The 21,896-nt window shown below is 42.0% G+C and overlaps 1 protein-coding gene across 1 annotated transcript in view; it reads right to left on the reverse strand.

Moving 5' to 3' along the window:
• Positions 1-3,526: 3,526 nt before the first annotated feature.
• The window catches only part of LOC103263300 (aldo-keto reductase family 1 member C23-like protein), a 23,618-nt gene continuing 5,248 nt past the window's right edge, over positions 3,527-21,896 (reverse strand). The window contains exons 2-9 of the mRNA XM_008060986.1: positions 16,720-16,885; positions 15,452-15,568; positions 14,024-14,101; positions 13,088-13,207; positions 8,630-8,742; positions 7,716-7,881; positions 5,710-5,792; positions 3,527-3,614 (exon numbers count right to left, since the gene is read on the reverse strand). Of these exons, the coding sequence (XP_008059177.1) occupies positions 3,527-3,614; positions 5,710-5,792; positions 7,716-7,881; positions 8,630-8,742; positions 13,088-13,207; positions 14,024-14,101; positions 15,452-15,568; positions 16,720-16,885 (931 nt within the window). The remainder of the gene's footprint in view (positions 3,615-5,709; positions 5,793-7,715; positions 7,882-8,629; positions 8,743-13,087; positions 13,208-14,023; positions 14,102-15,451; positions 15,569-16,719; positions 16,886-21,896) is intronic.

The following is a 21,896-nucleotide window of genomic DNA, read 5'->3' on the forward strand; positions in this document are numbered from 1 at the left end:
TTAATAAGAGAAAAGGCATACAAGTTTATTTAAAGTGTGCACACACAAAAGAGTTTAGAATGAAGACCTCAAGACATAAATGGAATTGTCAATTCTATGCTTAGTTTCAACCACTATAGACAGTCACGTAGAAATATGATTGGATAAAAAGGCTATTATTATCTAATGCTGATAGACTGAGTGAAAAAACACAGCAAGGCCTATCTGTATAGATTCTATTTTAGTTTACTTTTTTGGAGTCTGGGTCTGTCTCTAATGTCTAGACTGGAGTGTAATGGTATGATCATGGCTCACTGCAGCCTTGACCTCCTTAGGTGATATGTCTGCCACAGCCTCCTGAATAGCTGGGACTTCAGGCCCATGCCACTACGCCAGAGAATTTTTTGATGTCTTATAGAGACAAGATCTTGCTATGTTACCTAGAGTGGTTTCAAACTCCTGAACTCAAATGATCCTAACTGCCTCAGCTTCCCAAAGTGCTGGGATAACAGGCATGAACCTCTGCACCTGGCCTGTCCAGATTCTTCTTGGTCTCTCAAAGTGGCATTCCTTCCTTCTGAATGTGAGGCAGGACCCTCTCTAGAATTATAGTCAAACAAAATAGGTAAGTTATGTTTTTTTATGACCAGATTTCACACAGAAAGGCAAAGGGAAGTTTAGAGTAATATTTTTGATTGATGGCTAGCTTTGGAGAAAAAGGGTTTTGGTTTCTATGGCCCACCTTGGGGAAGTTGGACTCTAGCTTCTTTGGCTTGCACTGGGGGAGAATGGGACTGTGAGACAGGAGGGAGGGAGGTCAGAGAAAAACTTCTGCTTCGAAGGCCTTCACTTTGGGGTAGTGTCTTCTGAGTCCCAACACGAACACAATTACATACTTTTTTTCTTATTGATCTGCCTTTCATGAGTTGCTATTTACTGAACATTTAGAGAGCAAAGAAAACATTTTCCATAGGTCCCAGCAGCTGCCATTTGACCGGAGGGAGATATTTTCTTTTTCTTCTATGACTGGACAATAAAAAATGCCTTGCATTTCCTTGGAGAGAGCTATCATCTCCATATGCCAACACTGTTCACTCTACAAATTTCTGGAGAAAAACTAGTGTGGAATGAAGGGTAGTTAGTGCCTCTGCTCATTCAATGCACAGAAAGCATGAGACCATGCAGAAGTATCATCCCTACAGGCACTAACCAATTTCTAACAACTGCACATTTCTTTTTTTTTTTTTCTGAGTTGGAGTTGCACTCTGTTGCCCAGGCTAGAGGGCCGTGACATACTCACGGCCACTCCAGCGTCGACCTGCTGGACTCCGACGATCTTTCTGCCTCAGCCTTCCAAGTAGCCAGAACTACAGGCGTGCACTACCATGCCTAGCTGATTTTTGATTTATTGTAGAGATGAGGTCTTGCCAAGTGGCCCTGGCAGGTCTCAAACCCACGGACTCAGCCGATCCATCCCAAAGTACTGGGATGACAGGCTGAGCCACCAAGCCCGGTCACAGCACATTTCTTATACCACTTATTTCATTCAAAGCCTATGTCCTCCACTAGACTATAAAGTCAAGGAATTTTTGGTTTTTGTTTCATTTTATTTTTGCTTGTTTAATTTATTGATAAGCAATGTCTGGAACACAATGGATATTCAATAAATTGTACTGGATGAATAAATAAGTGGATGGCATATTACGCAAGATGTAATAAAACGCCAAGACATGGGTAGATGATTAAGAAACAAATTAATAAGAGGCACGGCTTTACAAGTGAAATATAATTCTGGAACTGTTGAACAATATTTTATAGCTTGGACCAATATACTTGTGTTACATTTTAAAAAGTGTATCCAATCTGCACAGTGAAAATGATTTCAAGTTTGAAAAACCATACACATTGGCATCAGAAAACCAGGAAGGAAAAGGGACCAGGTGTCATGCATTATTAAGTTTCTGTTCTTGATCCTTTCTTTTTTTTTTTTTAAATGTTCCTGTAATTTGTATGTGTTAGGAGCCAGCCACGGAGGCCCACTGAGCGTTAGAGATCAGGGAGGGCCGTGGACCCCGAGACCACTAGGATGCATTCAGGGGCTGTTGACCCCATTGCGTTCTCCCTTTTCTGTTTAGTACACTTAACCAAAAGGAACTCTGCTGACCTAAGCTGAAGTCTCTGTGACTGTGACAGGCGTGGTTAACTCTAGAAACTCATTGTTCCTGTTTCCCATGAGCTGCGGTTTTGGCTTGGGTATTAGATATAATTCAAACTCAGGTCACATTTGGGAGCCTTCAATACGGTACAAGCTTCTTTACAAGATTTAAAAGCATATTTGTAGAATTAGTATATACATATGGAGAGCTATTTTCAGCTTTAGATGGTATAGAAGGTTATCTAGAGTTACCAGAAATGGCCCAGCACGAACTTTGGACTGGGCCACATTCCTAAAGGCCCAGCGTGTACTTTGGACTGGGCTGCATTCTTTTAAACCGGTTTTAGCTACAATTAGTGTAGGATTTTTCTACTTATTATAGAAACTGAATTTATTTTACTCATAGAAAGTATTGTAGAATAGGTCATGCTAACGTAAGGGAATTATGTTAGTTCAAGCATGATCAAACATGATATTTTGAGGTTTAATAAGAATACAGCTAACTTTAGAAATTTCATTGTTCCCATTTTTTACTAATTGCAGTTTTAGCCTTAGTACAATTTACAGTTTATATTTGGGTTTTATTTTAGAAGATTTATTGCTGATGATCAGCTTTATATATTAGGATTAGGAATTAGAAACTTTTATAGAAGTTAAAAAGATATATAAGATTTTAGAGTAGCCATTTTGCTAAGAGATTATGATCGATTGTTTCCAGAAACGGCCCAGCATGATCTTTAGACTGGGCCACATTCTTTAGGAACTAGTTTGAACTATAATTAAGAGTTTCCATAGTGTAGGTAGAATTAGCATAGAATAGAAAAGATAATAGAATTTAAGTTAGTCGTTTTAGGTGTTGTGTACGCATAAGTTTTAGAAGTTACTGATTATTAGAACATCAGGTTGCTAGTGGAGATTGTTGCATTATTTTTGAGGAACATTAACCAAACATTAGGAAGAGTAAGATAATTTTGGGATTGTTCTTCCTCATGCTTGAGGAAACAACTGGAAGGTAGAGGGGGGCGCCCCTCAACCGCGTGGCTTTGTTTTCATGTGAAAGTCTTGTGATTTAAACCGTGAAAAATTAGGATAAAAGGCTTACGGTTTGTCCCATTAAATGGCTTCTGCACTAGACAGAGTCCAGTCTCTTTCTTTCTTTCTTTTAATATCTATCCCTCCTACAAAATTGCTGATACTGTCACACCTTACAGGGACTCCCAATCTCTGCAGGGGCTGGCCCACCACATGTATGTATTATTTTAATAATCAGGAAAAAAATATTTTTATTTTAAAGTTTTTATTATTTCGTAACATGAAAAAGAAAGGCAAACACCTGAAACTATAGACACTACTTTCTAGTCCCTTCCACCCAATAAAATCCTCTCCAGTTGTTCAAATGAAGGAAATTCCGGTAGTGATGTGTAGCAACTCACAGTCAATATTCTTCAAAAAAAATGGATAATTAGGGTGATCAGTAACACTGAAAGAGAAAAGGCAATGATTAGTTAACTTTTTCCCCACTCTGTCCAAGAAAGTTTCTCTGAAGATGCAGTTAAATGGGCTAAAAGCTCTGAATTTGCAACCACGTTTCTACTTTTACCCCAGCACATATGCTCTAATCTATAGGGCAGGTAAGATGTATTTTTTTTTTTGAGTTGGGAGTCTCACTCTGCTGCCCAGACTGGAGTGCAGTGGCTGCTCCCGGCCACCACAATCTCCACCTGCTGGGCGCCGGCAATTCTTCCTCCTCAGCCTTCCAAGTAGCCAGAACTACAGGTGCGCGCCACTACGCACGGCTAATTTTTTGATTTATTGTAGAGATGAGGTCTCGCCCAGTTGCCCAGGCGGGTCTCGAACCCGCAGGCTCAGGCAATTCACTCACCTTGGCCTCCCAAAGCACGGGATTACAGGCTGAGCCATTGAGCCCGGCTAAGATATATTTTTAATAACCAGACCTATACAATGTGATTAAAGTTTCTTAGTGATAATGTATGAGAATACTTGCAATTTGGTAATTAGTATTTTTTTTTGTCCTATTTTTTCTCTTTTTTCACAATTTGCCCTTTTCAACTGAATGTCATTAAAGAACAGCTTAGCAGCTCCATGTGCCAGGAGCTGTGTTATGGGCACAGGACCACCAAGATGAGGAAGAAGAAGCATTCATGGTCCCACGAGGTAGATCACAGACTTACACTTAAAAGCCTTTGAGGACAGGAATGTTCCTCCCCACATTTTTCTCATTTAACGTTTTTCCTCAGGATCCTGTTATTGTTTCTCAAAAAGAAAAGGGCTTTTTTGATTTTTTTTTAGAAGACTAACTTTTTTTTTTTTTTTTTTGAGTTAGAGTCTCACTCTGTCGCCCAGACTGGAGTGCAGTGGCTGCTTCCGGCCACCGCAGCCTCGACTTATTGGGCTCCAGCGATCCTTCCACCTCAGCCTTCCAATGTAGCCGGAATTACAGGTGCGCGCTACCACGTCCGGCTAATTTTTTTTATTTTATTGTAGAGATGAGATCTTGCCTGCCCAGGTGGGTCTCGAACCCGCAGGCTTGGGCAATCCACTCACCTCAGCCTCCCAAAGGCACGGGATTACAGGCTGAGCCATCAAGCCCGGCTAGAAGACTAACTCTTTATTCTCATAACCAAACCTTCATCTCTCCCTATTTCTAATATCTTCTCTAAGCTTCTCTCTGTTTGATTTCTTTCTCCTCAACCTCAGATCCTGCAGCAGGTGAACCAATGAAATGTCACCTTTATAAATGAACCAAAGTGAAGGCATTTTGGGTTCTTACGAGGCAGATTTCTGATGGACAAAGGTGACACTTAAGTAATAGTCTTGACTTGAAGATCCAGATAAATTCTAGGGGACCTTATCTTGGTAAATGAAATGGACGACACATCTGTGAGGAACCTATGAGGGTTCATTAATTTTATAATTTATTTATGATTCAGCTTGGTGAGATTATATAGCTGAGGAAATGGGAGTTGTGATAGGTAAAGGAAGTCAAGAAGAGATAAATTTGGAAGACATCTGTGGCGTTCTGAAAAGGGAATTCCACACTAAGTAGAAATGTCCCTGCACATTTGCCTTCGTGGTTCCCACCACCTTAAAAATACCAAAATTGTGCCTCACGTTACCTTGGTGTAAACAGGAAGATGGTGCTAGGCAAGATTCATCGTTATGTATTTGTTATCATTGTATTTTTTAATTCTAATTTTAACATAAAGATAGGACATTATGATGAGACCCTCATAGTACCATGGTTCATAAGTAGCATGCTTTTTCATGTGACGGGTAAGTAGGCCCTGAGTGCAGGACCCGGGCACAGGTAGTAAGGGCATCAAACAGTTGGATTCACAATGGTGCAAACTTTAGCAGCTTGACTTATGGATGCTCTTTGGGGTCAGAGCCTGAGCCCTGGAGGAAACCTCTGGTCTGATGGCTACAGGGAAGTTCCTATTTCAGGGCTACACCTAAAACGAGACTTATCTTTCTGATTTAGGAATGCTTCAGCCCTCTGCTTGCCTGCATGTTACAGAAAACAACGCAGGAAACAATCTCAAAGAGCCACTTACAATTTTAAAGGAAGATATCGGAAATTCCTGTTGAGGCCTTCGATGGCTTTCATGTCTTCTGGAGCCAATTCAAAGTCAAAAACCTGAAAGGAATTAAAAACAAAAACCACAGTGACTTTCTCCAGAGCAGTATCTTCTACCTGGGAATGCAGGGACCTCCCAGGGGCAGAGGCAAGGTCAGCTTCGGGGAAGCATTTCCTCCTCATCGGCTTCCAGGTGCACGTGGCCTGAGACTTCTTCTGCCTGAGCTCTGTTGTTTGTACATTCCACCCCATTCCATCCACCCCACTCCTAGACTGCTCCGTTTCACAACAGAAAGACTTTCTTTCTTTTTTAAAAAAAATTTTTAATTTTAAAGATGTGGGGTACCATTCGGGGTTAGGTACACAAATGTTCATTATGCAGGTACCCTCAAGAAAGATTTTCAATTCATCAATCTAGAGATTTGCCAGAGACAGAAAAAGCAAATCATTTATTTCCACGCAAAAGGACCATCTGGATAAGAAACCCACTTCCTGGACTTGCCCACACTCCCGGACTTTTCTTTCCTCACATCTCTTGGACCTTCACCCAGCCTTGGACTGCACAAGTTTGAAGACAGGACAACTCCTCTCTAAGGTCTGTTGGCCTTGGGAAATGCACTTCCTGGTCAGCTGTTTCACCACATCACTTCCCATCTCAGGCCTCCAACACTGTCTATTTTTATCGATCTATTTTGCTCTTCCCTCTAAAAAACCCTCTCTGACTGATCTTTGAGACACACAGAACTTATGTTCTCATTTGTCAACCCTTAGCCCCTGTTGAGAGACTCTCAATGACAAAAGAGAGAAATATTTGGTTTAAAAAGAATAATAAGTTTACTATTTCATCCAGGAGATCATTTCATGCACAATTCAGCTCTATCTATCTATCTATCTATCTACCTTTCTATCTATCTAATGTATTTTTTCCTCTGTACCCATTTCTTTCCATTATGTGTCTATCACTCATCCATGTATCCATCAGCTGTTCTTAAAAATAAATTCCTTCTGGAATAATAGGGCTGTCATTCAAACATGCATTAACATATTGAGTTGAATAAAAAATAAAAATGAGATTAGTTTTCCGTACGGTTTAACAATGAGATTTAAATTTAACTATGTCTCTTTTTCATCAAATATTAAACTTAATCGACAAGGTTTTGAAGCAAATACATTATAAATCATAGACTTTAAATGTAATGTTTTATAAATATTAAACTCATGATAAAATTTCAAGAGGGCGTTTTAAATTAAGAACTACTGGCATACATAGTTTTTACAAATTCTTATGGGATTTAAAGCAAAATAAGCTAAAGACTATTGATTGATAGACCCAGAGAATATATGAAGAAAACTTTAGGGAAAAACTTTACTCACTGATATGTTGAAATGGCTAGTCAAAAAACTGACACCTAGCTTCCTCCCTCCTAAGACCACTGTTAGGAGAAAAGAGACAACAGACGACCAAGAGGAAGTCACTGCCTCGAAGATCCATAGAACACAGTGACATATAAGCAAGTAATTGCAAGTTAATTTAAAAAGAAAACTCATGAACAGGGTCATGCTAGGGACCATCCTGGTCAAAGTGTGTGCTGGGTTGGCCCAGTGGTTTATCAAAGCAGTTAACCCTATCTGGGTTTGATCTCAAAATACAAATAAGGGTTTGCCAGGAAGAGAAGATAAAGGAAAATCAAGGTCCTTAAAGTTCTTTACTATGTAGAAGAACTCCTAAAACTGACGAAAATAACAAAATTGAAATGCACTTAGTGGCAAACAACTAGTACGTGTCAAAGCCAGGCCTAGCGGTCATAAACCTTAGGACTCACTCCAGGTCCAGTGCTCCCTTTTTCCACCCCGCCAAGCTGCTTTCACACAGGAGAGAGACACATGGGAATGAGTGAGACATGGTGCCCACTCCCAGGCAAGAGAGATTGCCCCAGTAAAGTTCCCATGGCACACTCTGGAGACACCCTGCTCAACCCGTACCTGGAAGTTCTCTCTGATTCTCTTCTCATTGAAGCTCTTGGCCAGGACCACCACCCCCCGCTGCAGCTGGAAGCGCAGAGCAACCTGGCCTGGGCTTCGACCGTGTTTCTTGGCGATGGCTTTCAAGACTGGGTCCTCTAAGAGGTGTGGGCTGTCCTTATCCACCCTGCAAAAAAAGGCATGAAGGAAGGAAAATATAGTGCGCACTGCCCCTTCTTCCCAAATTTCCCAGAGAATTGAGGAGTAGGCACAATAAAGTATGATTCAAAAGAGCCTGCATATTTACAGAGATTCAGTCAAAACTGCAGCAAACTGGCAAAAACTAAACTGCCCTTAACAGGTGAGGGTATAAACAACTTGTATATGTATTCATGTAACAGAACATTTCTCAAATGCATTGGAAAGAACTGCAAGCATATGCAACCATATGAATATATCTAACAGACATGTTGGGTAAAAAAAGTAAGACACAAAAGAGTAAATGAGTTCTTTCATATAAAGTTCTAAAGCAGGCAAGTCTCAACTAAGATAAAACAAAAAATCAAAAGCTAGAGGTGAAGAGGGATTGTCTAAGAAGGAACACACTAGAACTTTTTTGGAAGGTAGAAAGTTTCTATATCATAATAGGGATGTGGACTATACTGTATGCCCATTTGTGAAAATTATACAATTAAAAATTGTACTTGAAAATCACTTTATGAAATTATATTTGGGGTGAGGTTGGGATCAGGTAGACATATAGATGAAACAAGAGGGACAGAATGTTGGTGACATGGCAGCTCACTGGTGGTACACAGGAATTCACTTCTTTATGTTTGAGTTTTTCCTGAATTAAACATTAAAACTTAATTTTCAAGAGTGACTCATCATCAATAGAGTTGCTGTCTTAAGTCAACTCTTTATATTCTTATTACCACCTTGGGTCTCTACTGGATCCCAGGGTACCGTAGGCAACTAGAACAATGTCCTTGGGCTTGCAGAATGCCAGGAGTTTGCTCTGGTTGAGGTAAGGATGACATTCCACCTGCAATTTTCCAAGACCAAAAGGTATCAGAATACATGAGCCAATAACCACATGTAAATTTGAAAAGTACTTTGAAGAAATTTTTATTACGATGTTCATGTACGTACTATATTTTTTCAGATGGTCATTTTCCCCATGCACCTCCTGAAATACCTTCAAGTTCCATCAGTTTTCACATTGATACAACATTTTCTTCTTACTCTCTTTTTATTCATGTCTTAAAATGTATACAATTTCTTTCATCCAAATTGCAGTCTCTAACCACTATCTTTTACTGAAATATAATTCCCTAGAGAAATGACCAACTCCAGTTCTGAGTGGCAAAGCTATGAGTTAAGCCTAGAACAGTTCGCAGTTTAGAATGCCAAGAAGACAAGAAAGACCAAGAAGCATGTTAAAGAGCCCAGGAGAACCCTTGGAGAGGCTCCCTCTCCCTGGCCAAAATGGTGGCAATCTGGGCATTAAAAAGAATAGCAACTATAATGGATGAAAAAAACAATCTATTTGTTAAAGCCAATATAGGATTGATCCTATGTGATCAAGTCTTTAGCTCTTAGCTTCAATCTACAGGAAGTGCCACAGGGACCTGTCAAACTGTCATAGGCACCCCTTAGTGAATCCTATTGGGTGGGAATTTTTGCAAAACAAATTACCCAATTAACTTCATAAACAACCTGAAGAGGAGAAAGAAGAAATGTGAGAGAGAGCAAAAGGTGGAGGAGGAAGAGGAATAAAGGAGGTAGTGGAAGAGGAGGACAAAGTGAGGAAGAGGCCGGGGCGGTGGTGCAGCCTGTCATCCCAGCACTTTGGGAGGCTGAGGCAAGTGGGTGGCCTGAACCTGAGGGTTCAAGACCAGCCCAGGCAACATGGCAAGACCTCATCTCTACAATCAAAGATCAAAAATTAGCTGGGTGTGGTAGCGCAGGTCTGTAGTTCTGACTACTTGGAAGGTTGAGGCAGAAGGATAGCTTGAGCCCAGCAGGTCAACGCTGGGGTGGCGGTGAGTGTGCCACTGCACTCCAGCCTGGGAGACAGAGTGAGACTCCAACTCCAAAAAAAAAAAAGTGAGGAAGAGAGATTTAAGAGACATATCATCCCATTTCAATGTATGACCCTTATTTTCATCTCCATTTCAACGAATCAATGACAAAAATATAACACAATCAAGTTTGAACACTAATGATATTTAAAGATATCAAAAAATCATTGCTAAGATTTTAGGTGGCATATGATTCTGGCTATTTTTGTTTTAAAAATTCATAGATTTTTAAAAACATATGCTGAAATATTTACAGATAAAATGATATAATTCCTGCTTCAAAATCATCCAGAGGTAGGAGTGTATGTAACATGCTTGAATGTGAGATAATTACTGCATAAGTGTGTGTTGGGAGCTGGCCACGGAGGACCACTGAGCGTTAGGGATCAATGAGGGCTGTGGACCCCGAGACCACTAGGATGTGTTCGGGGGCTGTTGATCCCATTCCCTTCTACCTTTTTCTATTTGGCACACTCAGCCAAAAGGATCTCTGCTGACCTAAGCTGAAGACGCTGTGACTGTGACAGGCCTGGCTCACTCTAGAAACTCATTGTTCTTGTTTCCCATGAACTGCGGTTTCAGCTTAGGTATTAGATATAATTCAAATTCAGGTCACATTTGGAAGCCTTCAATATGGTACAAGTTTCTTTATAAGATTTAAAAGTATATTTGTAGAATTAGTATATACATATGGAGAGCTGTTTTCAGCTTTAGGTGGTATAGATGGTTATCTATAGTCACAAGAAATGGCCCAGTATGAACTTTGGACTAGGCCACATTCTTAAGAGCCCAGCGTTACTTTGGACTGGGCCATATTCTTTTGAACTGGTTTTAGCTAGCAATTAGTATAAGGTTTTCCTCTATTCATTATAGATGTTGAACTTATTTTATTCACAGAAAGTATTGTAGAATAGCTTATGGCAATGTTAGGAAATTATGATAGTTCAAGCATGATACTTTGAGATTTAACTGGAAATTTTTATAGAAGTTAAGATAGATATATAAGATTTTAGAGTAGCCATTTTGCTAAGAGAGTATAATCGATTGTTCCTGGAAACAGCCCAGTGTGATCTTTGGACTGGGCCACATTCTTTAGGAACTGGTTTGAGCTATAATTAAGAGTTTCCATAGGGTAGGTAGAATTAGCATAGAATAGAAAAGGTAATAGGATTTAAGTTAGTTGTTTTAGGCATTGTGTACGCATAAGCTTTAGAAGTTATTGATTATTAGCACATCATGATGCTAGTGGAGATTGTTGCATTATTTTTGAGGAACATTAACCAAGCATTAGGAACAGTAAGATAATTTTGGGATTGTTCTTCCTCATGCCTGAGGGGGGGGACACCCCTCACCCACCTGGCTTTATGTTCACGTGAAAGTCTTGTAATTTTGCCCGTGAAACTTTAGGATAAAAGGCTTACGGTTTGCTCCATTAAATGGCTTCTGTTCAATCTTTGATCAGTTGTCCAGTCTCTTTCTTCTTTCTAATATCTATCCCTCCAGTTTAATCACTGATGCCATCTTTCCTACCAGGGACCCCCAATCTCTACAGGGGCTAGCCCCCCACAAGTGTAGTGATGGCACATGAGAAAAGGCCATGGTCTTGTTTTTGTAGTTTGACATTTCATAATGGTGAAATGTTTTTTAAAAGTTTTAAAAGAAACAATTTTATGTTAAATATAGGAAAAAAACCACAAAACACCTAGAATCCCATCAGAACCACACAGCAACTGTAGTCATTTTACTAAGCTTAATTTTAGTCATTTTTAAAATTGTATGTAATTTTATATGTAGCATAAAGAGTGAATGGTGTTGATAAACATTAATTCTGATAAGAATAGGGAAGAATTCCTCCCTTCCTCTGTCTTCAGCTTCAGTGCCCCAAGAAGTAGACTCACAATTTGGTGCCATGGTCTTTATTTTGCACTGATTGGTTGACAAAAAGCACATGATGTGGTTCCAGCCAATGGCACAAATTTGCTGGAAAAATTCAAGGAAAATTCTTCCACCATCTTTGGAAACAGTCCCCCAAACCCACTCTTTCCCACTGAACATGAACAAGGAGACTTGTGGGAGCCAAATGCAGCTCTGAAGAGTAAGGCATAGAAAAATGCATTCATTTCAAGATACTTCTTACAGCTTCTAGCAACCAGACCCTGAGTCTTCCAAAAGTAAATCAACTTTTTAAAAACTGTAAGACCGTCTGAGTTGAGTTTTCCATTTCTTGCAACTGGAAACATACTAACTGGCAGAGTATTGTCTGATATGCTTCGTATGTGATATTACAGAAAAAGTTTTGCTTTTTGCTATTAGTTTTTTCAATATCCGAGCATAGATCACCATAAAACCATCATCAATTTAATCATTTCTCTGTTGGTTGATATTTAGCACTCTAATCAGTTGGTATTAGAAATAAATTGTGATTACACACACACAGACGTACACCCGTGGTAAATGATTTTTACATACTCTGATTTTTTACAAAGTAAAAAATAAATGTCTAAGACAAATAGCATTAATATTTGAATAGCTTTTTTGTAGAATTATCAAAATACTCTTCAAAAGGCTGTAAACTTAACAACGTCATAAAAAATGTTGGATATTTGGCAGTATTAAGTACTTCCTTACAGAACCCTTGCTTTAATTGTGATGTCTCCACTTCCTCTTCCCCATGCCCTTCCACTGTCTGGCTTCAACTCCCCCCAATCTGTAGCTGCCCTGCTTGGATTCCCACGACTTCCCTCCACTAATCCAACACCTTTTCCATCCCTACGGAAGTGGTGGCCCTTCAGCAGGACCCGCCTTCCGTCCCACTCAGGGCTTTCCAACTCCCTTTCTTCTGCCTCCTGACACCACACCCTCCTCACAGTCTCCCCGCCTGTCTGGAAACTCCTGCTCCATCTCCGTGCCAGGGCCTCTGTGCCAGACCCTTCCGTGTGGACTTCCTGCCTCTTCCTTTCATTCTATGAACTCCCCTGGGAAAGCGATCCATTCCTGTGAGTTTAGTTGCCATCCAGAGAGGAATGACTGCCAAAATCTGCCTCTCCGGCCTGGACCACCTCCTGAGTTCCACACCAAGGCTGCCACCCGCCGACTCATTCTCTCCCCTTGGCTGTCCCGAGGAACTTCACACCGCCTCTGAAGAAGGAGATCCTGCTCTTCCCGCTCTGCTCAGCCGGCTCCTTCCCTGGTAATTCCTGTCTTGGTGAAAGGAACTCTGATCTAGCAGAAACTGGGAGACACAGTTAAGAAGGAGGGTGTGAGGAGCAGAAAGTGAGAGAAGGCCCCGGTGGACTCAGGGCTCTCCTGGTTGCAGACGGGCTTGTACTTGAGCCCCGGCTCGCTCAGGATCAGTTCCAGCTGCTGGTGGTTGAAGTTGGACACCCCGATGGACCTGGTTAGACCTTCGTCTTTGCACTTCTCCAGGGCCTGGGGAGGAAGGAGAAGTATGGAGGACATTTAGTATGGTTTGTCCTTTCATGTATCCTTGGACTTGTATGAACTGGAAACATTGTTATGTGTGTTAAACATGCAAGTCTGTTTTGACACACATAACAATTATACTGAATCCAACAGTTTTATCACCTGAAAACATTATTTCCTGATGCACTTCTTTCCTATCCATATACATATCTGTCTCCTTGATTCTATGACATGCACACTCAGGACAGCAACTAGATGTCAAGGTGCTTTACAATTTCTTCTTTCCTCTCCCACCCCCTGAATGGTGCCTATTTTGCAACTCGGCATTATATATATACATACGTATATGAATATATATGTATCCACGGTTTAACAAATTATGCCATCATCAAGAGCAAAAGGAAGTTTCAGATTCTCTGCTCACAGTGGGTTTGCTGCCATCTCCTTCCTAGAATGGTAAAAAATGCATATGGGAGGGGGTCTGTAAGGGCAGGTTCCCTCTCCTCTGCAGTCCACCCTTCTGGGTCGGCATTTCCCTTCCTCTGTGCTGTGTTGATCTGTCCTGAGATGAAGCAACAACCTGATCTCACAAGCAAAATAAATGCCTACTTACAACCATAGAAGTTAAAATGAAAATGAACCTTCCAAGTCACCCTGTACAACTCCCTCAGTTCACAAAGTGACAGCACAGAGGGGCAGAAAAGTTCCAGGACAGGTGTGAGGTCAGACAATGGCTGGAGAAAAATCTCACCCCTTGTGAATCCCCATTCCATGACTCCTACTCCGCTTCACAGTGCCTCTGGGTGTCTGTACAGGTCATACCTCCCAAGTGTCACAAAGGTCCACGGTATCAAAGATGAATTTTCCATTGGCATCCCTTGGCAGCAGTTCCTCCCCAGGCTGGAATACAGAGAGAATGGAGGATAAAGATGGTGATTATCTTTAAAAATCCCCTTTCTGGTGCCAAAGGATCTTGGCCATCCTGCCTTCAGGAGGCTGTGATTATTCATCTGAATGTGGCTGTGTGTGCACATATGTGTGAGTGTGTGTGTGTGTGTGTGTGTGTGTGTGTGTGTGTGTGTGTCGGGGACTAAATAGTTAAAGCATGAAGCTGTCTACCTAGAAAAGCAGAGTCCAGATAAGAATAGTATGTGTCTTTCAAAGTACAGAAAGTGTGGGCCAAGGACAAAACTAATATGAAATGTTGGCAGAATAGTCTGAGTCTGGGTACAGACACTTCTTGATAGAGGGGAAGTTTAATGTTGAAGATTGGGGAAGTTTGAATGCCTGATTGTATTGTGCTTGTATATAAACTTTGGAACAAAGAGAAACAGGGGCACTCGGGGACTAGCCCCGGTGCCCTCCCTTTGCAGCTAAAGGAGTCTTGTATTCCTTTCATGTCTCCACTCCCTCTTTCAGGTACCCCAATAACCCCGGCTGGTCCGGACGGTGTGTGTGTGTGTGTGTGTGTGTGTGTGTGTGTGTGTGTATAAGAAAAGACATGGGGGAAAAGAAAGACCAGAATCTGAGAGACCCATCACAAAATATGTCCCCCCAATTTCCTCCACTCTCTTTCCTTCACACACCCCCAAACTCCTCCAAGAATAAGTCTTCAAATGTTGGAATTTTTTTCATTTCTTGAGGACAGGCTGGTTTGGAGGATAGCACTTACAACTATTAACCAGTGAGTTTAGCGCCAGTTGACGATAACCCAACTCAGATAGAGAGGATATCGGACGTGCTTAGAGAATGTCCACTGCGAGGAGAGGTTGGATCAGCAAAGCCCATGGCAGCCCTGCTGTGCAATATGAAACGCCCCAGGTACCTCTCTCTTCTTTGGCCTGAGAGGTGTACACGGGAGAGACCCTCCTTCTAAAGAGGTGGGGATTTCCCATTGTATCTCTGCAGATGGCAGTGAGCCAACATTCTTGAGGACCCTAACCACCAAAGGCACAGAGACAATGGCACCATCACTGAGACATGTAAAACAGTGCCCTCGGCTCTCTGAGGAAAGGCAGCGAGATCACTAAACCTGAATCTTCCTTAAAGCGGGGGGATGAGGAATAAAAGAGAATCTTGATGGTTGAGTGACTCAACTGTCAAGGACAGTCATGAATGGCTTGGAATTCTCTATGGGCCTCACTCAAAGCTACCTCTTTCAGCAAGAACCCAAAATCTGAAAGGAGAGAATGAAGAGTTAACAAAAGTGATCACACAATCTTGGGCATAACAAGAAAAACAAAGGCTGACCTTCATAGCAAATGGTTCGTGAATAACGAAGAGATCAACATAGTCCAAGCCAAGTTTCTTCAGTGACCTTTCCAGGGCTGGTCGAACCAATTCTGGTCGCATGAAAGTATGCCAAAGCTGCAGTCAGCAAAAGAAACAAACCGTGGCTTACGATTTGTCACATTTAGGGACCAAAATTAGACGCGACAGCTAACAGGTTGAAAGCGAGTGGCAAACCATTGTGGTGATCCAAAACTAAATGAAGTGGAGCTGAATTTGTGTTGCTCAGTGTAAATCAGGCTTTGGAAGCGACACTGCAAGTGGAAGGAAACCCTTGACCAGGCCCGCGTTCTCAGCCTGTCATCCCAGTACTGTGGGAGGCCGAGACAAGTGAATTGCCTGAGCTCGCAGGTTCGAGAACAGCCCGGGCAACTTGGCTAGACCTCGTCTCTACAATAAATAAAAAAAACTGAGCCGGGCATGGTATTATGCGCCTGTTGTTCGGGCTACTTGGAAGGCTGAGGCAGAAGGCTCGCCTGAGCCCAGCAGGCTGACGCTGGGGTGGCCATGAGTGTGCCGCTGCCCTCCAGCCTGGACAACCGAGTGAGACTCTAACTAAAAAAAAAGAAAAGAAAACTGTGAACAAAAATCAGATGGGGCAGGAAAAACAGCCTCGATATGTCAAGGGACAGAGGAGTCATCCTCTGAAAGGAACCAAGAAATGTCAGGACAAGGGGGCTGGAATTGCCTGTGTAATAATTTCCTAAAAACAATTCTGCTGAGAGTTCCACATTCATTTTTTTAAAAAGTTGTTTTTATTGATGAAAACACGCATAGGATTCATCTACAGAGACCTCATTTCTGTTTATATTGAAGCAGGTTTCTCCACCTAGGGAAATGTTAAACAGTTCAGAGAACTCAAAGCTGATGTGAAGAAAAAAAGTGTTTCCTCATCTGGTTCCCTCCTCTGAATAGTATTAACTTCACTTGATATGTTCTGAGAGCACCTATGGAGAATGAAAGGTGTAGACCTGTCGTGTCTGGTGAGCCCCCACAGCAGTTAAAGAGGAAAAGTCTTGTTACTTTCATGTTATGGGAATGTCTGATGCTCAGAGACCTTGACACCTTTAACACATATCAGAGAAAGCAAGGGTTTTCTATGTTTCTATAATGCGTCTCCACGATATTAGGAAATACATAAATTATTCAAATGTGTCAGTTATTTTCTTCCAAAATGAAATATCTGAACGGACAGTGGCCTCTGGCGACTGCACACACGAGACCTTCACCTTGGTGGTGTAGAAGATGTCCTCTCTCTTCACGGTCCCGTCCGCAATCTTCTCGCGAATGGCCTGTCCGACCTCCTCCTCGTTTTGATAGAAGCACGCTGCATCGATGTGACAGAAACCTACGTCAATCGCCACCCTGGTGGCCTCGCCAGCCTTGCTCTTAGGGATCTAGAAAACAGGAGTAAGAAGGGTGGATGATATGTGCCTGGCTCAGAGAGAAGCAATGTCTTTCCTCAGAGGCATTTTCCCCAGGGGTTTCTATGGGCTTCCTGCTCCATTTGAGGACGTCAACTAAACTCTACTATAATATCGAATCCACAATGAATTTTTGAAATGGGCTTCACTATGGAGCACAGAAATATCAAGTCTCATTAAATCATTCAATATCAATCAGTTGTATGGGAATAGTTAACAAGAAAATTTTTGATCCTAGAAGAAATATTCTAAGCTACTCAGTCAAAAGGAGAGGTCTACACACACACACACACAAACACACACACACACACACGTGCGCGCACGCGTGCACACATCATAGCATCTATTTTGGATGATAATTAAAAATGATACAGATCCTTGGTATCTTTCAGGTCCCCTCCCACTGTGGGAATTTTTTTGTCCTCTCAATAAATCCTGCTTTCAAAAAAAAAGAGTTCATAGTACCCATCCTTCCCAGTTTCCACCCAACTGGGTCCTTCAGCACATTCATGATTCTTTTGAATTCTTCATTCCCAGGTACTCTCATTCAACATTTATACAACAAGCATTTACTGAGTACCTCCTGTGTGCCTCCTCTTGGCCTCTAAGGTGACTAAAATCACTGTCCCGTTTTAACATGAAAAGGGTTATAGGGGGTGGCTGTCCCCTGGTCAGTGTCAGAACTTCTGGGGAAAGTCTCAGGAGAAACATTGGATCCAGGTCCAGGGAGTATCACGGTGAGAACAGTCAGAGACAGAAGCAGAGCTCCAGAGAGCTGATTGCCACTCATATGACCAGCTGGTCTGACTCAGAGCACTGCCTCATGTCACCAGCTGGCATTGCCTACGGGCAAAGTCCAGGCATTAACATATATGCGGTCAACCTCAAATGTCACACAGTGAGTGGATGGGCGACTCAGTCTGAAGTTCTGTCCTCACGTGCTTCCCAAAAAACAAACATGACAGGACAAAGAAATGCACAGCACACACCCTGGAGTGTGTTCCTTGTTTCTGCAATGACTCAAGTTAAAAGCACAGGTTAGAGTTTTAAGGAAGCTTCCACTTCACTTTTTACCTTTTGTACTTTCTGAATCTAAAGCATATGTAGGCCAGGTTCGGTGGCTCAGCCTGTAATTCCAGCAGTTTGAGAGGCCAAGGCGAGTGCATTGCCTGAGCCCGCAGGTTCGAGACCCACCCAGGCAAATTGGCAAGACCTTATCTCCACAGTAAATAAAAAATTAGCCAGGCATTGTAGTGCATGCCTGTAGTTCCAGCAACTTGGAAGGCTGAGGTGGAAGGATCGCCAGAGCCCAGGAGGTTGAGGCTGCGGTGACCGGTAGAGTGCCACTGCACTCCAGTCTGGGCGACAGAGTAAGACTCCAACTCAAAAAAATAAAAAATAAAAAAAAATAAAGCACACACATACTACTTCTCTTCTTGGAAGTGAAGGGATTATGAAGCATCTCCGTGGCACTGTTTTATCTTTAACAACAGTTGTAAAATGTGGATAGTTCCACCAAAGTTGAAGATAGTGGTTTCTGTCATGTGTAGGCAATCCCTGCAAAACAACCTCAAATTGCTCCTACCTCACTGTGACCAGAGTGTGACACTTTAAGTTTGCTGCAGTGAACTGTGTGGATAGGTGAAGAATGTATTGTTAAGAAGCATGAAGGAAATTAAAATATTCCATCCCCAAATACAGATCCTTGGTATACTGAGTATTTTAAATTAAAAACCCAGCTAGGCACGGTGACTCATGCCTGTGATCCCAGCACCTTGGGAGGTGGAGGTGAGAAAATTGCTTGAGTCCATGGGTTCGAGACCAGCCTGGGCAACATGGTGAGACCTAGTCTCTACAAAAAGATATGAATAGACACTGCTCAAAAGAAGACATACAAGCAGCCAACAGATACATGAAAAAATGTTCAGTTTCACTAGTCACCAAGGAGATGCAAATTAAAACTACACTGAGATACCACCTAACTCCGGTCAGAATGGCCATCTTTAATTCAAAAAATAACAGATGCAGGAGAGGATGTGGCAAAAAGGGAATACTTCTACACTGTTGGGGGAAGCGTAAACTAATACAGGCTCTGTGGAAAACAGTGTGGCAATTCCTAAAAGTTCTAAAAATCGACCTTCCATATGACCCCACAATCCCCCTACTAGGAATATACTTGGAAGAACTCAAATCACTTATTAAAAAAGATACCTGCACACGTATGTTTATCACAGCATTGTTCACAATAGCAAGAACATGGAACCGACCATGCTGCCCATCAAAAGAGGACTGGATAAAAACATGTGGTTCATATACCCAAAGGAATATTACACAGCCATTAAGAAGAACAAAATAATGAATTTCGCTGCAACCTGGATGGAATTAGAGTTTATAATACTGGGTGATCTTTTATAGAAACAAAGATCTGAGTACCACATATTCTCACTCATAAGTGGACCTTAAACAACTACCATAACACTATAAGAAAAGGATCGACAGTAGTGGGATTAACAGGGAGGTGGGATTAACAGTAGTTGATGTCTGCCTGGGGAAAGGGGGGCACACCTCATCAACAAGGGTACCTCCAAAATGAATATTTATATACCTAACCCTAAATTGTACCCCACAATTTTAAAATGAAATTAAATTACATTTAAAAATAAATAAATAAGATAAAACAAAAAAGTTAGCCAGGCATGATGACACATGCCTGTAGTTTCAGCTACCAGGAAGGCTGAGGCGGAAGGATGGCCTGAGCCCAGCAGGTTGTGGTTGCAGTGGCCGTGAGCGGGCCACTGCACTGTAGCCTGGGTGACAGAGTGAGACTCTGACTCAAAACAAAACAAAACAAAAAACCCATAGACATCAATGAGCACTGGAAGAGACATTTCCCCTATCTACATAAAGATATATCTGATCCACCCAGGAGGGCAATTGCTCCTGTAACCCTTCCTGTTATGTCATTATCCATTATAGGAAAAAAGACCAAGAATGCAGCTACCCAAACAGACACTTTTTAAAAATAATGGGCCAGGCACAGTGGCTCACGCCTATAATCCCAGCACTTTGGGAGGCCAAGGTGAGAGGATTGCCTGAGCTCATGGGTTGGAGACCAGCCTAGGCAACTTGACGAGACCTCATCTCTACAATAAATCAAAAAATTAGCCGGGCATGGTGACATGTGCCCACAGTTCCAGCTATTTGGAAGGCTGAGGTGGAAGGATTACCTGAGCCCTGCGGGTCGAGGCTGCGGTGGCCGTGAGCATGCCACTGCACTCCATCCTGGGCGACAGAGTAAGACTCCAAATAATAATAATAATGATAATGATTGTCTCTCCAAGGATCGCTTAAATTCCAGAGAGAACTATTTACAAGTTAATTTGTTTCCCAATTCTATCATTTGCCAATCTGATCTTTCTCCCTAGTCATCACTTACTGCCCCTCAGTGAAATTTCTCTTTTCTCCCGTCCTGTTTCACCGGGACCTAAGACCCCTTCTTCTCTACCCCTCAGACGTTGCATAAGCTTCTGCACCTCACTGGGAAGTTGAGTCTTCATTCCGAAGACTCCCATGTACACATGGCAAATAAATTTGCATACTTTTGCTACTACTCCTCAATCTGCCTCATTCCAGTGATTGTCAGTGAAACTTTAGGGAGCCAACTTGGCCCCCATAGTTTTCATGTATTCAGAAGGATCACCAAAGCCACTCTGCTCTTCTGGAAACAGCGAAGAGAACCCAGAAAACGAATCTGTCTCCAAAAGGTAAAGAATTTCTCACCCACCGGGCTCCCCATCTCCCTCTCTCTGTGGATCCCGTTGAGTGGATGGTAGAAATCATGGTCTCAGCTTTCCTCTTCTAATTCAAGATTAATGAGAGAAAAGGTTTTGTGTGACTTGTTTTAGTGCATGACAGGTGTATTTGGGGGTTTATCATATAAATATTTATATTGTTTGATCTCTTTTCTCTCAGAAATAGCCCCTTGGTGTTGCTGCTTCTCTTTATCTTTTTTTTTCTGTGTCCGTCTGCCATGAAGAGGGATACTAGAGCATAGAACACAGGCCTAGAACCCCTATAAGCCTGTTATTCAAGCAGGCTCTGCAGAATAGTCAGTTTTGCGGTTCTGACTTGACTAGTGTCTGTTAAGACAGACTTTGCTTCAAGTCCTTGAAATAAATAGTAGATGACATTTCCATCTCATCTTGGTTTACGTCCTTGAGATCTTGACTTGTGACCACATGGGATCGCCACTATACTGAGGCATGATGTCTTGGTGTCAAGCCAGATGACCACTCTGAAAAGCTGGGAGTCTGAAACACACAACATTTTGAACACCACCCTTTCTGCTCCAAATGTGTCAAGCTCTTAAGGGAGTTCTGTCTTTAAACGTTCCCATCCCTATGGGACTTTCGTCACTGTTGCTTTCTTCAGTCTATTCCTGAGAGTGAATTTTGGGGCATCATGGAAATTACCTCCTTTATGCCCTCTCCAGGAACACCTTTTGCTTATGGAGTAAAAACCTGAAAAATTGCCACCTGGGCTTTACATGACAAAACATTTTGACTGAGTCATTTTTGGAATTAAGTATACCACAGAAAATTGTGATTGTCAATAGCCAGACTATAGCTCTCTTAAATTAGCTACGATTCCTAAATTTAAAGAAAGATTTTATAGATCTCTTATTGTAAACAATTGATGGGGAAATCACATTTAAAGAAGGATACCCAATAGTGTCATGGCTAGCCTTAAAAATTCTCCTAGCCAGGCTCGGTGGCTCAGCCTGTAATCCCGCGCCTTTGGGAGGCTGAGGTGAGTGGATTGCCTGAGCCCGCGGGTTCGAAACCCGCCTGGGCAGGCGAGACCTCATCTCTACAATAAATCAAAAAATCAACCGGGCATGGTAGCCCATGCCTATAATTCTGGCTTCTTAGAAGGCTGAGGCGGAAGGATCGCTGGAGCCCAGCGGGTTGAGGCTGCGGTGG

The sequence above is a fragment of the Carlito syrichta genome, unplaced genomic scaffold, assembly GCF_000164805.1.
Source record: "Carlito syrichta isolate Samal-C Ts95f unplaced genomic scaffold, Tarsius_syrichta-2.0.1 Scaffold304794, whole genome shotgun sequence".
Classification (NCBI taxonomy): domain Eukaryota; kingdom Metazoa; phylum Chordata; class Mammalia; order Primates; family Tarsiidae; genus Carlito; species Carlito syrichta.